The sequence below is a fragment of the Schistocerca cancellata genome, chromosome 5 (assembly GCF_023864275.1).
Source record: "Schistocerca cancellata isolate TAMUIC-IGC-003103 chromosome 5, iqSchCanc2.1, whole genome shotgun sequence".
Lineage (NCBI taxonomy): Eukaryota > Metazoa > Arthropoda > Insecta > Orthoptera > Acrididae > Schistocerca > Schistocerca cancellata.
The window spans coordinates 316,138,567-316,155,391 of NC_064630.1; the positions used below are offsets into that span (position 1 = coordinate 316,138,567).

At 45.6% G+C, this 16,825-nt stretch overlaps 1 protein-coding gene across 1 annotated transcript; it reads right to left on the bottom strand.

Annotated features, from left to right (window-relative positions):
• Positions 1-15,607: 15,607 nt before the first annotated feature.
• Positions 15,608-16,296, bottom strand: LOC126188515 (alanine and glycine-rich protein-like). Its single transcript, XM_049930116.1, has 2 exons — positions 16,215-16,296; positions 15,608-16,161 (listed from the first exon to the last, which is right to left on the bottom strand). The coding sequence occupies exons 1-2, from the start codon at positions 16,294-16,296 to the stop codon at positions 15,608-15,610; spliced, it is 636 nt and encodes a 211-aa protein (XP_049786073.1).
• Positions 16,297-16,825: the final 529 nt, after the last annotated feature.

Sequence of the window (16,825 nt, forward strand, 5' to 3'; positions counted from 1 at the left end):
GAGAAGGTGAACTTCAATGTGGTAGCAGCTTGATCGTAACAAGTGTGAATACCGTTGTGAAAGTAATCAATCTCGCTGCACAGGCCATGACGAGGACGTAAACAGCCTTATCTGCGCCACTTCGTTGCCAAAGGCAAACTGTGTTCGCCTATACCAATACGAACCCAATCTGACTTAAATTCCCAACTTATCTCACTACTGGCGCAGCGCCCCGGTCCTTCGTACTCGTTGCTCGTCCTGCAAGAGTTCAGGAGAGTGAGTGCACTCGCACGGAAGACATCTTTAGGCCATCAAGCCGGATACACATTTATATACACTCCAATATAGTGTCGTACTCCAGTTTGCCAGTTATGTTCGCCATACCACTGGACGTGAGTCATTACAAATAACAGCACTTGCTGTGTTGGTTGTTGATTTGTTACGGCAATAACAGGTGCATCTGCTCCTCCCTGAAGTTCAGCATTTTCCCAACCATTTTTGAAAGTGTGATGCCGACGAACGAGATACTGCTGAGCCCCATAAGCTCTCTTCAAATAGTCGTAGGTTTCGGTAGTGATTTTCTTCAAGTAGACACAAAAGTTTATTGTTCAAAATGGTTCAAATGGCTCTGAGCACTATGGGACTTAACTGCTGTGGTCATCAGTCCCCTAGAATTAAGAACTACTTAAACCTAACTAACCTAAGGACATCACAAACACCCATGTCCGAGGCAGGATTCCAACCTGCGACCGTAGCGGTCGCGCGGTTCCAGACTCTAGCGCCTAGAACCGCTCGGCCACCGCGGCCGGCTAAAGTTTATTGTGTAACATTGTTTATGAAAATCAGCTATGACGATGTTTAGGGCCATTATTACACACGTCCACTCTCAAAAGCTGAGAACACTCAACTGGCAAAGCTATCGCTGTGAAATTTCCAGTGACTAGCGATTAGAGTATCTAGTTCAACAGCTCACGGAAAGACGTCTCAAGCAGGCACTTAGCGGAAGGAAAAAATTTGACATCCCTTGTATTAATAGCTTTCAGAGAGTAGATGCAGGTGAACTAGTAGCTCCTGCCTTCAGAGATTTTCGGAAAGCGTTCGACATTGTACCAGACTGACGTCTGTTAACCAAGATACGATCATACGGAGTGACTGAGTGGAGGAAAATTTGAGTAAGTAGCTTCGTAAGCTCCACGAGACTTTTCGTGGATGTTGCTGGTGTATCCAAAGAAGTCTCAACAGTACAAAAATTTTAGCGAAGTGCAGGAAGACCTAAGCGGATCGACGATTACAAGAGGGAATAGCAACTGACCTTCATCATAAATAAATACAACGTACTGCAAATATACAGACAGAAACACCCTTTCTTGTATGATTACACGATTGCAGAACAATAACTGGAACCGGTTAGTTACATAAAATTTCTAGGAGTACACGTGCGGAGCGATCTGAAATGGAACTATCATTTTATAATGATGAGATACAAGGATGCTAAGTAAATAAATAAATAAAAAATTGAATTGATCGCAGGTGACAGGCTGAGATTCATATAAAGAAGCTTCAAGAAATATACTTCATCAACAAAGGAAGTAGCTTGCAAAGCACACGTTCGACCAAAACTTGAGTATTGATCTTCAGTCTGGAATCCACACCAGATATGACTGACAGAGGAAATAGAGAAGATGCAAAGAACACCATTGAACCGTGATTTACTTTCAAAGAATATCCTCAAGAATTTACTTTATTTACTAGCGATTCATCAAGAACATTAACATATTTAATCACACTATGTAAGCATGGAAGTAGTTGCCAGAGAGTAACTGATGAAATCGTAACTAAATTCCTTTTAACAAATTGGAATTTAATAGTGCCTAAAAGCATTTTTTAAAAGAAACAGATTTAAAATTATAATCAGAAAGCACCCTCTAAATATCAAAGTTACAATTTATTCAGAGGCAGAAAGAAACAAGGTCTGACTGTATGAGCTTTTGGGCGGAGAACTTTGCCGCTCCCTTTTGACACGGCCGTAGTTACGACCGCTCACAACAGCCTCTGAAAGACTACACTGGTGCAAATCTGCAACACACCAGATAACTTTAAAATAAGAGTTTTAACAATTTACACAAGCACAAAAACTATGCACCCTCTGTAGGAGGGATGGAAATGGTACAAAACACTAACAATTAAAATATTAACCTTGCCACCGAAGGTCAACTTGATTTTAACTTATAAGAAAAGTCTTACGGTGAAGGGTGACAACTTTATATACTAAAATGATCATTTAAATAAAAGCCCATAAAATACAATCTTACATAAAATTCTACAAGGTTGGCCAAACAATAGATAAGATGCTCTACAGTACATAGATACCGCCTCTCAAGATCATAGGTAATAATATCAAAGTTTCCAAAGATCAAACATATTTCAGGTATTAGGCCGTTACACTCCAAGCAATGAATTCGTTAACACACCAAATCCGACAAACATGACAGAGGCAGCTACTAACGTACGGTAGATTGATTGGGAGATTACCGAACAACCCGAACCTCAGGTTGCTCTAACCCGCCCTTACTCCACAAGGGAAAAACGGACCACCCAATTTATAAACAACCGCCTTCCCGCGGGTGGGCAAACGGAGAAGAATGGTGGAACGACCCCAAAGCAAAACGGCTGGTGACCTCACCAAGAAAACAAGTAGAATTTAACAAAAGTAAATCAAACAATATATCACCAATCACTTAACTTCTAATAAACTGCGATTTCTCGAGAAGACCTGGCGCAGCACCCCCAAATCGCTCCCCCGAACCGTCCGCTGCCAGCCGCTTCAACGGACGCAGGAAGGCGCGCCGATCTCCCGTCTCACGGCGTCGCAGCTCGCTCCAGCCAGACTGATGTAGTGTGTTGACTCCTATTGCTCTCGTGTCGACCGCGAAGTCACTACCCCGCGGCCCACTGGACTCACGTGGCGACCTCACATGCGCCGACGCTCAAGACGGACAAGTCGTGTCTCAGTGCGCTACCGAACAACCGATCGATCCAACCGCCAATGATCATTGCCTGAGCAAACTCTAGCAGACTGGCGGGCTAACGAGCAGACTCAGATGCAGGAACTAAGCCCCGACCGGGCGACCACTCGCAGAGTTCTCTTACTGGCGGAGTGGAAAGACTCTCATTTTGCCGGCTTTAAAGGTTGATCCGAACGACAGACATACTAGCACTCCGAACGACAGATAGACACTAACTGTCTAACAAAAGCGGACGAGAGTCATACCATCAAGCTGGGAACGAGAGAATGATCCAACTGACCGACTGGCGAGCTCATAGAGCCCCTTAAATGCACGAGAACAGGCAACCTTTCCCCCTTCCCACCAGAGAGAGACACCAAAGCAGCGATTGCCACAGCGGCGCCACCGCCAGAAACGGAGGGCGACTGCTTCACACTATTCGCTGCGGCGCGCTCTTCAAAACAGCAAATTTTTACCATGGCTCAACCAGCACGTTTCGTTACAGGTTATTTTGTAAACGCGAAATCGCCGCGGAAATGCTCGGGCGACTCCAGTGGCACACGCCGCAAAAGAGGCGTTCTTCACCAAGGCATGGTCTACTATTAAAATTTCGAGTGTGTGTGTCCCTAGAAGTATCAGTCAGTATATTGCTTTCTCCACTACGTCTCACGAAAAGAGCACAAAGACAGAAATGGATGTTGTTGTGTTCAACCTGAATCTATATCAAAACTTTTACAATGTGTATGTTAAGCGACATGCCGACATTTCGAAACACACGTGCGAGCAAGAAGGTCATCGTTTGTGAGAGGAAGCTAAACTGAAGTTCACAGACAAGAATTCTCTTAGCGATCATATAAATCAAAACATTGAAAAGCTATGTAATCCTATGGTTCAAAGGAAAGTACAAACAATGTTTGCTTTCATTTGAAAAGTAATTGAAGGTTCAATGAACATCTCGAGCACGTCTTATCGTGTAAGTGTTTAGATATAATAAGGTAGTAAGAAACGACATGGAATGGGACGAGTAAAGTCAGTATTAGAGAAGGCAAAAGGAAGACTTAGATTTATTGGCATAAGAAAATTGCAACCATTTGTACTGTTCTAACGCTTGGAGTTCTTAGCAAGCAGGAGTGAAGATAGAAATCGAACGAATTCAGATACGCTTTGCTAAGATCGTATCAGGACAGAATAGCCCATATGAAAATGTAGCAGAGATGCTCGCGGAACGTTGAAGAATGACGCAATTTTGTTGAGTAAACTTAGTGAAACTCTATTCCACAAAAACTGAGATGCCAGCATCGCATATCTGACGTAGGCATGGCCGAGCGGTTCTAGGCGCTTCTCTCGTGGTCGTGCGGTAGCGTTCCCGGCGGGGTCAGGGATTTTCTCTGCCTCGTGATGACTGGGTGTTGTGTGTTGCCTTTAGGTTACTTAGGTTTAAGTAGTTCTAAGTTCTAGGGGACTGATGACCATAGATGTTAAGTCCCATAGTACTCAGAGCCATTTGAACATTTCTAGGCACTTCAGTCCGGACCGCGCTGCTGCTATGGTCGCAAGTTCGAATCCTGCCTCGGGCATGGATGTGTGTGATGTCCTTAGGTTAGTTAGGTTTAAGTAGTTCTGCGTCTAGGGGACTAACGACCTCAGATGTTAAGTCCCATAGTGCTCAGAGCCACTTGAACCATTTTCACGTAGGCACCGTGAGAATAAGATGAGATTAGGTCGAGCGCAGCGGCACATAGATAGTCATTTTTATCTAGCTCAATACGCGAACACTGCTGCGCGATAAGGGACGCTTTGCCTGAACCTCTGTACGCTCGACCGCCCCCTTTGGCAAGGGTGTTGGCACAGTGAAGGTGACTTCTTATGCCGGAAGTCTTCGGCCCCCATTGCAGCACCTTTTTATTCAAAAGGTAAGCAATGCCGGGACCGAAGACGTTCCGATTGCTAGTCAAAGACGCCACCCCTTTTTTATGCTAGTTAAAAGCATAATGAAAAAAATGGCTTATCCAGGATTCGATCGCATCACCATTCGGTTTTCAGCCCCTCCAAATTTGCAGGCAAGCAATTTACCAAATTTTTTACGACCTGTTGGTTTGTAGGCTCGCACTTTACCGCCTTTTTAAAAATCTTACAAGTTGCTACTAAAAAAATCGGAGTTTATCCTACATGGACCCGCCACTTCTACGAATACTCAAAATAGAGAGATTTTTCCCCTTACAGTCGCAGCCTGCAAGAAATTTTTGTGCTTTCTTTATTAAATAAAACAACCTAGACAAACATGGCCACAAAAATGAAATGAATTGTGTAACAATACTCCTGAAAAGGAGCCACGATAAGAACAGGACAAGGATCAGTTAGCTCAACCGATGCCTTGACAACGAAACACAAGATTCAGCATACTGGCGAGTAAGTCGTGATATCGCAGTGGTCATATATTGGTGGAAGGCGACTGCGTTCGCTTATGTCTACAGTGTAATGAACATAGTGGCCCAACAACCGTGAGATTATGTTTGACTTTACCCTTGGAAAGTAGGATGCTCTAGTCTCAATAGGATATCAGACGAAAAAGCAGGCTCAGTGGCTCTAGTTAGAAACGCTAATTGGTTTTTTAAGTCAGTGCCAGTTCGCTTTAGAACCATGACAGGTAAATCTACGTCGTAGTGTGTCTACGGTGGACAGCGACTGCACCGATCGGTAACACTAAGTACAAAACGAAATAGGCGCTCATTAGCGAATAACAGGTTGTGTGCCACTTGATACCCCGAGGACGCCACCGCCATTGGTAAAACATGAAGGCTAAGTTGAAATCACACCTTCTTCCAAGAAGTTTGGGGGCCATGCCCGTTCAACAGGCGGTTTACAGTCAATCCCTCTCCCGCACATTGTGATAGTGAGACGCTTCCTCTTTAGAATATCAGCCCCCCACATAACTGACAGCAATATAAAATTCACGGACATGTTTTAACTGGAAATTCACTCCACCAGCATCGACAGGCGGATCAAAACTACCCGGCGGCAGACAGTAAAATAACCGAGACGTGAATGTGTGTATTGCGTGAGATATAGTCAACACCGTGCGCTGAACAAATACCGATAAAACATACGCTACCTTTTGAATATTCGAAATAACGTACACGAGCAACCACCTCGTATCGTAATGGAAAAATGTGATGTTTCCACAAACAAACACCTAGGCAGCTGTTTTAGTGCCCTAGCCGTCATCACGGGAAGGTGAGAAATCTGAGCGATGTAAAACGCTTTGCACAAGATGTAGGTATCCACAATCCGAACTTTCTGAAGCACGTTAAAGGAACACCGTTCATGTTCTAGAATTGCTCCTTGTTTCTTCTCCGCAACCAATTTCCAGTTAAGCATAGCCAGTTGGAGTTGAGAACGATCAATTATGACTCCCAAAGGTTTACATCTATCGACCACCGTCACCCACTAAATGACAGCACTATCAAAACGTCCTAATTTCATCTACTGACATTTGGTTTCGTTGATATTGGCACCAGAGGCAAGTTAAAAGGCACCCAATGTAGCCTTGAGCAATGAAATCAGCGGGAGAACGCAGTAATACTATCACATCGTTCGCTTATGCTCGCACCGAGATCGTTCCGCCCAAGAGTATTCATTCTTGTAACTGAGCGACGTTTCTTTGAAGCCTTGAGCAAAACCTTTACGGATGGTAAACGGGGTCTCAGTCGTTCACAGCCACTGAAGCTTGGATAGCCGTACACAAATTAGACTAGACCCCGCGCGCGTTATTTGTGAACCTAATGGCTTCCAGTACCTGGGAAGCCATGGCTGACCAGGTCGACCGCCTTGCCAAAGTCCAAAAATGCCAGAGCACCAGAAACAGAAGTAACAGCTGCCACCGACCCCTAGACCACGGGTACATTCTTGTGAGAGTTGTTCGTAGTGCTTCTTAACTGACATTCGTGAAATTTTGTTGTGGAACATGCACAGAATAACAGAAGAATATACCCGGTTGTTTTCTTACAACTTCTAATGTGTCTGCCAATTTTGCTGATTTCTGTCGTTTATAACATCATAATGAAGTAACTTACTCATGCCAGTATGGCTACTATATCATATCGTGGTGTGTATAAATAATTATAAAACTGAGTGGTAGTACATCTTGTATCTCTGTGTAGCTTTCTTAAATCAGTCCAGACGAATGCTTGGATGGTTCTCCAAATTAAGCTGTGTCTGATTTGCTTCCACGTTCTTGTACTGTCTCCAATAACCTTAACGTTAACGGAACGTTATGTCATACGGGGCCAACCCGAACTCCATCGAGAAAATTTCGAGAGTTGTTCGGGGATTTTTTGAATATTTTAGTAACGTCCACTTTTCGCATCGTCATCAAGTGCTGCTCGTTCTGTGTCGGATTTGTTTTTTTCCGGCAGTGTCAGCTATAAGTTATCAGTGACAATTAGAGTTGCAAAAATACCATAGGCTACTGTAGACTATCACAAGTACGCGTAGACTACCGCAGTTTTCCTAGTAGCTTTTGTCAGTTAAGGTCGTACCCGCGTTACCTGTAAGTTAGGTTATCGGACGTTGTCTCATAACTATCGCGCGTTCTTTACCCATGCGATCAGTGTCTTACTAGATTCCCGTAAAAACTGGAAGCGGTGAACTGTCTAGAAACTCACTGAGGAATATATAAAGGGCGCTTTAACCTACGGAACACTTTTGTTCTATATAGTTATGCTCCTGTCTGTTACTTAAAAATAAACGATATTTATATCAAAATTGAACTTGTTAACATTTAATTCTGGTTTTATTCGAAAATTGTCGATTTGTAACGAGACCAGTGGGGTGTCGTAGTAAAACTAAAGAAAACAACATAGATTTGTCATATGGCGCTAGAAAATGGACAATTATGCACAGAAGATAGGGCTCAAAGTGAATCAAGACAAAACAGAGTTCATGCAATTAGGAAGAATACAAGAACAGGAAGAATTTCTTGAGATAGATGGCAAGAGGTTCAAGAGAGTACATCAGTTCAAATACTTGGGATCTTGGTTTACCACGGACAACAACATAAAAATGGACATCTAGGAAAAGAATAGCATTGGGAATGAAATGCATGCATTCCCTCAGAGAGAGGCTCGGCTCTAATTCGATCTCAGTGAACACTAAGATGAAAATCTACAACACAGTGATATGCCCAGTAGTAATGTACGGTTCAGAAACATGGAGCATGACTAAGCGAGAAAGGGAAAAACCATTAATATTTGAAAGAAGAGTAATGAGGAAGATATGGGGACCAGTTTCAGATAACGGAGAATGGAGGAGGAGGAAAAACCAGGATATCTACCTTGTGATGCGACAACCAACTATCCTACAGAAGATAAAGAGCAAAAGAATACAATGGGTGGGCCACGTAGCCCGTATGCCAGATGGAAGACTGGCGAAGATGGCACTAGCGGGGAAACCAAACACAAAACGCCCCATTGGACGACCAAGGCAGTGCTGAATGGACGAACTGGCGAAGGACCTAGAAGGAATGGAGGCAGTTTGTGGAAGCAGCGCCTGGTCTGCAGGGCCTGTGATCGCCGAATATCTATCTATCTCATGTACATCTACATACATAATCCGCAATCCACCATACGGTGCGTGGCGGAGGGTACCTCGTACCACAACTAGCATCTTCTCTCCCTGTTCCACTCCCAAACAGAACGAGGGGAAAATGACTGCCTATATGCCTCTGTACGAGCCCTAATCTCTCTTATCTTATCTTTGTGGTCTTTTCGCGAAATACAAGTTGGCGGCAGTAAAATTGTACCGCAGTCAGCCTCAAATGCTGGTTCTCTAAATTTCCTCAGTAGCGATTCACGAAAAGAACGCCTCCTTTCCTCCAGAGACTCCCACCCGAGTTCCTGAAGCATTTCCGTAACACTCGCGTGATGATCAAACCTACCAGTAACAAATCTAGTAGCCCGCCTCTGAATTGCTTCTATGTCCTCCCTCAATCCGACCTGATAGGGATCCCAAACGCTCGAGCAGTATCTATCTATCATATAGCCCTAGAAAAATTTCCTCAACAAAAACATAAAATAAAAAACCTTAAAACAAAAATATATCAAACATCGCTTCAATACTTCGTCGAACTTATGTAAAACATGTATCTGTTATTCGCAAACAACTTTTACATTTATCATTAATAACAGGAAACTCCTGCCTTTGATCGTGACGAGGAACGTTCTTTTGAGTACAAAACAACAAGATTGTGGATATATAAATTTTTACTGTTTTGTACTCAAAAGAACGTTCCTCTCGTCATGATCAAAGGCAAGAGATTTTATATAAATCTGTCTCGATATTTCCATGGTGGAAATAAAAGAAAGGTTCAGGATATGAATTAAAATTCAAGGTGAAAGGATTTCAATCACACCATTCGCTGATGACATTGTTATCCTGAGTGAAAGTGAAAAAGAATTACATGATCTGCAGACTGGAATGAACAATCTAATGAGTACAGGATATGGATTGAGAGCAAATCGAAGAAAGACGGAAGTAATGAGAAGTAGCAGAAATGACAACAGCAAGAAACTTAACATCTGGATTGATGGTAACGAAGTAGATGAAGTTAAGGAATTCTGTTATTTAGGCAGTAAAATAACCAATGACAGATGGAGTAAGGAGGACATCAAAAGCAGACAAGCGATGGTAAAAGGGGCATTCCTATCCAAGAGGAGACTACGAGTATCAGACATGGACCTTAATTTGAGGAAGAAATTTCTGAGAATATAGGTCTGGAGTACAGCATTGTACTGAAACATGGACTGTGGGAAAACCGGAACAGGAGAGAATCGAAGAATGTGGTGCTACAGACGAATGTTGAAAATTATGTGCACTGATAAGGTAAGGAATGAGGAGGTTTTGCGCAGAATCGGAGAGGAAAGGAATATGTGCAAAACACTGATAATAAGAACGGATAGGACTATATGACATCTGTTAAGACATGAGGGAATGACTTCCATGGAGCTGTAGAGGGCAAAAACTGTAAAGGAAGACAAAGATTCGAATGCATCCAGCAAATAATTGTGGATGTCTGTTGCAAGTGCTACTCTGAGATGAAGAAGTTGGCTCAGGAGAGGAATTCGTAGCGGGCCGCATCAAATCAGTCAGAAGACTATGACCCCCCCCCCCCCCAAAAAAAAAGGGCTGCCAGATCCTGTGGTCTTTGTGGCTACACTGTTGATTTGCCGTAGCCCGCCACAAAATAATCAGTCGGTGCTAGGGGGGCTCTTAGGAGTTCATAGGATAGTCCACTAAGGCCGCACCAGCGATCATTGAATATCTGGTATAACTCTTCCCGCTCTATGAGAGCCCAATGCGGTGGTGCGCTGTACTGTTGATAGATAATGGTGTCCAGCATCCCATCTTGCTGTAATGAGGGACCATATACTGCTCGATCATTTCAAGATAACTGATGGCATGATCAGTCTCCTCTACAAAAAAAAGACTGGGCCGAAGACTCTCTGATAGGTCGCTCCGCTCCACTCGTCCAGTTTAGGGTTGAGTCTTTCGAGTTTTAAGAGACATGCGAATTCTCGATTCCCCAAAATGATGCAGTTACACATGTTGACTCTGTCACTCACATGAAATGTGGCTTCATCCGTCTACATCCATCGATTTAACCATTGATCGTCCGCTTCCTTCCGCTCACACATCTTCATAAGATATTGGAATCGAGTTCAGTAATACAGCTGTGTCAGTGCTTGAGTCCGTCTAAAAATCCTCTGGAATGTTGCATATGGTGCGTTGATCTCTGGTGATGACTGGCAGAGTGACTTTCGTGGACTGTGAGCCATGACTTGTCGAATATCTTCCTCCCTGTTTCCAGCACGCTGCATACATCCTGCATGAGGCATCTGCAACCTTCTTTCCAAGAACACGTCGTACCATTTAATAATGTCTCGATGTAACGAGACATATCTAAGATGTACCGACGTCTGAAAGCTCACTCGGTCTCTACGAGACTCGAAACTTTCGCATGTCACACGACACAATGAGCATGTTGTGGTGTAACGATCATTTTCACTTAACAATTAAGACACGTTGAATGCGCTAACTTGTGCCACCTCGGTACAATGCATTTATTACATCTGGTGTTTGTGCAGTGAACTATGTGCTGTTGGTTTACCTATTGGAGCATGGCCACTCATTGTTAACATCCATCATTTTCAGGTACATTACAGGAAATTGCTCAGAAATATGTACGTTAAATTAATAAATACTGTATAACGTTATTCTTTTCCGATATCTCAAACGGATCAATCTGTACTCAGTGAACTAACACTGAAAGATGTGCGATTCTAATTATGTGCAAAAAAAAAATAATCAAACAAAAAAAGAGACGTTTGCACATTCAGTTATGTTTCTTCCACTACCAGTGCTAGCAATATTACCGGTAGCGCTACCATTCACACATACTAGTGTATCAAACATCTGAACCGTAGATTTGGTAGAGCGCAACTCTAGTGAGAACACAGCAAGGGAAGAGCGACTCAACGACGAAAAACGTCTACGTTTGTCTTCTTAGGGTTGTTGCCTTACTCTGTGTTTTGTGTTGCACGTTTCGCTGAGGATTTTTCTCTGTTGTCAAGGCATTTTCACGGAAAGAAAGACACATGGGGTACCAAACCGAATAAATCATAATTAGACTATTACGCCGCAACCATCAGCCAGTAGGTGCGCTGAGCGAGGTAGCGCAACGGTTAGCACAATGGATAGGGAGGACGATGGTTCAAATCCAAGTCTGGCCATCCTGAATTAGGTCGTCCGTGCTTTCCCTAAATCGCTTCAGGCTAATGCCGGGATGGTTACATTAAAAGGGGACGGCCGACTTCCGTCCCTAATCCGATGTGACCGATTACCTCGCTGTTTGGTCCCCTCCCTCCCCCCCCCCCCCCCAGATCAACCAACCAACCGGCGGTAGTGGGTACATCGAAATACTCAGAGCATATCCATGAACAATCGCTGAAATTTTGTCCGTGTGTCTCTTGGGTAAACTCCTGACACTGGGTGCATGTGAACAGATCAAGATATCGAAAAGAGGTTTTCGGCAATTGATAGTTGATAAGGGAAAATGGTTCAAATGGCTCTGAGCACTTCGGGACTTAACATCTGAGGTCATCAGTCCCCTAGACTTAGAACTACTTCAGCCTAACTAACCTAAGGACATCACACACATCCATGCCCGAGGCAGGTTTCGAACCTGCGACCGTAGCAGCCGCGTGATTCCAGAGTTAGATAGTTGATAAGAGCGGAAAGTAATTTCGTTGTATGAATAATACTCTTAAATCTTTTATGAAGCAGGATACTGTAGCAACTAAAAAATACTAAGTGGAAATACGAGGGCTGTTCGGAAAGCAAGGTCCGATCGGTCGCAAAATGAAAATCACAGTGAAAATCAAACATTTTTTATTCGTTGCAGTTGGCCACACCTTCCAGCTACCTCTCTAAATAGTCACCGCTCCGACTTAGACATTTGCCGTGGCATTTTACAAACTTTCGTCACAGAAAGCAGCCGCCTGTGCTTTCCGCCAATTTTCTACGCTGGTCTGCCTTTCGTTGTTTATGCCTAAGTGTTGTCTTCGAAGCCAGCGGTTCATGTGAGCAGAGACAAACAATGGAGCCAAATAAGGGCTGTATTGTCGGTGATCAAACATGTTGCATCGAAAACGATGCAGGAGCGTCTTCATAGCCCCTGCAGAATACGGCTGAAAATTGTCTTGAAGAAAGAGAGGCATGACATTCATGTTACGCGGGCTGCATAGCTTCAGGTGAAATCTCTCACGAGATCCCACATACTTGGAGGGAGACCCCGTTGTTTTAGGCATTTCTAAGTGATATCCGGCCGGGGTGGCCGAGCGGTTCTAGGCGCTACAGTCTGGAACCGCGAGACCGCTGCGGTCGCAGGTTCGAATCCTGCCTCGGGCATGGATGTGTGTGATGTCCTTAGGTTAGTTGCCGGCCGCGGTGGTCTCGCGGTTCTGGCGCTGCAGTCCGGAACCGCGGGACTGCTACGGTCGCAGGTTCGAATCCTGCCTCGGGCATGGGTGTGTGTGATGTCCTTAGGTTAGTTAGGTTTAAGTAGTTCTAAGTTCTATGGGACTTATGACCTAAGATGTTGAGTCCCATAGTGCTCAGAGCCATTTTTTGAACCTTAGGTTAGTTAGGTTTAAGTAGTTCTAAGTTCTAGGGGCTGATGACCTTAGAAGTTAAGTCCCATAGTGCTCAGAGCCATCTGAACCATTTTTCTACGTGATCACTTTGCACACTGAATTGGAAAGAGCGACTTGAAGCGATCGACAGGTACACTAAAGACACTGCCCAACACATTTGTGTAAAGTTCAGTCGAATTTCGCGCCTAATCGGACCTTACTTTCCAAATATGCCTCGAATATGATTTTTAATGACGTTCTAAAGCTCTTGAAACGACAAATGACGTGGATATAACACTCGTTAATGTTGGCTTCCAACTTTCCGAGAAATGTACTGAAGTTGAAACGTAAGGCCATCGGAGGTGGCTATTACGGTGAAGAGTCTCAAAGTGGGGCTACGACGTTTGTACAATCAGGAAACAGACCTATTTTTCTAAGATATAACGCATTTCTTCTTGGTCCTACTTTATACGACATAAATACAGGGTTAACTACGATTGTTGTAACTGTAACTGTATGCTTCTTTTAGTGTGTTAGAAGGGGCCTAGGAAAACGCAAGTGAAATGATGGTATGACGTTTTTACCTGGGAGACCCCTCACCCCCCCCCCCCCCCCCCGTCTCATCTGGGGTTGTGAGAGCGCCTAGTGCAAGTCTTTTTATCTGACTTGCACGTTGATGATGATCGTGATGACGATGATGAAACGATGAGCCGCGCGGGATTAGCCGAGCGGTCTCGGGCGCTGCAGTCATGGACTGTGCGGCTGGTCCCGGCGGAGGTTCGAGTCTTCCCTCGGGCACGGGTGTGTGTGTTTGTCCTTAGGATAATTTAGGTTAAGTAGTGTGTAAGCTTAGGGACTGATGACTGAGACCTTAGCAGTTAAGTCCCATAAGATTTCACACATTTGAACTTTTTTTTTTTTTTTTTTTTTTTAACGATGATGAAGAGTCAGTCCCCGGTCCCGCCGCATAGTAGCCAGACGCGATGACCACTTGGCAACGGAGGAAGGCAAAATTTAAAATTTGTATACACACATTTAGGTGAATACCTTTCGTGGTAACAAACAGTGGAAAGGCTTGATACAGCGGCTGAGGCCCAGTTGAGAGTCTCTCCTTGACAACAGCCGAGTCGTGCCGCCTTCCATTCGGCTTTAGATGTCTCGGAAACTTGCGCAGAAGATTTCAACAACATTAACAAGTGTTCTGTTCTCCGCCTCGGTAGCTGCGCTGTTAGTGCGGTGGATTGCTGACCGAATGGGCCCGGGTTCGATTTCTGGCCGGGTTGGAGATTTTCTCTGTTCGGGAGTTGTGTTCTCCTGACGTTCGCATCGTCATAATTGAAGAACTATAGAACGCTGTTAAAAACGTATATCGTGTTATTAAGCAGATGACGAGTGTGGTAAGGCGTTTAAAATTTTGTTTATTGTCTGGATTCCAGGCCTAGGCATTTAAGCAGGAAATTTTAGTGTGTTGCAGAGTGGCTGGGTCTTCCTTTTGATTCGAACTCTCACCCAGCCACAGCTGTCTGCTCCACTCTTTTAATTCTTCCCATTTTTATTCTTTTTTATTATAACTTTTAGAACTACTTGAGAGAAAGTGATTTTCGTAGGCAATATCGCTTGTAAACAACATTTATTGTCGATTACCTGGTCGCAGGTTCGAATCCTGCTTCGGGCATGGATGTGTGTGATGTCCTTAGGTTAGTTAGGTTTAAGTAGTTCTAAGTTCTAGGGGACTGATGACCTCAGAATTTGAGTCCCATAGTGCTCAGAGCCATTTGAACCATTTTTTTTGTCGATTACCGGTTTCCGTAAACAAGGATACCATCCATAGATCACGATAGTACAGGTTGTTTACAAGCGATCTTGGCTGAGAAGTTCACCTTCTTTCAAGTGATCGTTACAGACAACCGCTTGCAGTTGAATGCGGGTAAACTAAAGATTTAGAATTGACACAGTGCATGATTTCTCTCTCTCTCTCTCTCTCTCTCTCTCTGAGTGTATGTATGTGTGTGTGTTTTTAGGGCATTTCATGTTTTAATTGTTGTTCAAGTTTTATTATTGTACAACTTTTAAGCGGATTCGTCTCATCACAAAAGTTTAGTGTGGACTCTAAAAAACAGAAAAAAAAGAAATGCTGTGGGACCGATCACCCTAGCACTTTGGTCCCTTCAATCCCACAAACCAACTAAGCAATCTAAAAAATGCTGCTCTGGTGTGCCCAGTCCAACACACTGCCATTGTCACCACACCGTGGTTGATAGAAGAGTTAAGAGCATTGTGTGTGTAATCATCCATGTCATAGAATTACGTGACCCTCTCCCTACTATCGTTTCCCGAAAGATTTATTTCGGAATCTGGAACCGTCCGCGAAATAAAACTGTTGCTAGTTTCAGATGATTCACCCCGAAAACGTAATTTTCCTTTGCTTTCGCAGCTTTATATCTTTATGTGCAGGGATTCTGGAAAGGGGAAGGTTGCAGGGGGAAGGGAAGATGTGGTCGGCGAGCGCGGCGTCTCGGAGGCGCGGCGCGGCCCAGCGGTCGGCGGGCAGAGGACGCCAGCGTACCTCGTGAAGGCGGCGGCGGGCGCGCTGGCTGCCGGCGGGCTGGGCGGGTCGCCGCCCCCGCCGCCCACGCTGCTGCTGCTGCTGCTGCTGCTGCCGTTGGTGGCGGCGGCGCCGGAGGTGGTGGAGGCGGCGGAGGAGGCGCTGCGGCTGCTGCTGCCCGCCACGACGACGGCGCCCGGCTGCACGCCGGCCGCGGCTACGGCGGCGGCGTCCATGAGGAGCGGCGGAGGCGGCGCCGAGGGCAGGCGCGACCCGGGTAGCACGACGTAGTAGAGCGTCAGGGTCGCGCCGGCGGCGGCGGCGGCGTCGCTGGGGGCGGCGGGGGCGGCGGGGGCGGCCGGGGTGGCGGCGGCATCCCCCGCGGGCGCGGCGGCGCGCACTCGCACACACTCGCGGTCGCGGTCGCGGTCGCGCACGCACCCGGCTGTGGCGGCCAGCGCTGCTCCGCTCCGCTCGGCGCCTCTGCGCTGCGCCTACTGCCGCCGCCACCTGCCGACGCCGCCGCCGCCGCCGCCGCCTGCGCACAGCTGCGCGCACTCTCGCTTTCCGGCGGGACCATCGATCTCTGGAAGCGCGCCGGCACCCGCGCCACTGCCCGGGCCTCGCTATCTGGGTCACCGTACTCCACTCACAACAATAACGAGCCGCGCCGACACTCCGGCCGGCCCCCGCGCCGGCTCTGCCCTTCCGGACGCCTCCGACCACTCCTCCCCAGCAACGCCGCCCTTCTACCCGGCCCTCTGCGTAAACCGATAATCTATATCCTCTAGAAGAAATCTCCTGGGTGATTAACCCCCGTCGTATTCTTCTTCTTGCTCCTTCTCCAAAGCACAGGAAACATATTCGCAGTTGCGAATATGAACCCCCTTCGGCTATACACTACTGGCCATTAAACTTGCTACACCAAGAAGAAATGCAGATGATAAACGGGTATTCATTGGACAAATATATTATACTGGAACTGACATGTGATTACATTTTCACGCAATTTGGGTGCTCAGATACTGAGAAAACAGTGCCCAGAACAACCACCTCTGGCCGTAATAACGGCCTTCATACGCCTGGGCATTGAGTCAAACAGACCTTGG

Excerpts from the sequence above, each read along its gene's own strand:
- LOC126188515 (XM_049930116.1), bottom strand. The coding sequence starts at position 16,296 with ATGGTCCCGCCGGAAAGCGAGAGTGCGCGCAGCTGTGCGCAGGCGGCG. Across the intron at positions 16,162-16,214 it reads GTCGGCAGGTGGCGGCGGCA|CCGGGTGCGTGCGCGACCGC; the intron begins GTAGGCGCAGCG and ends TGGCCGCCACAG.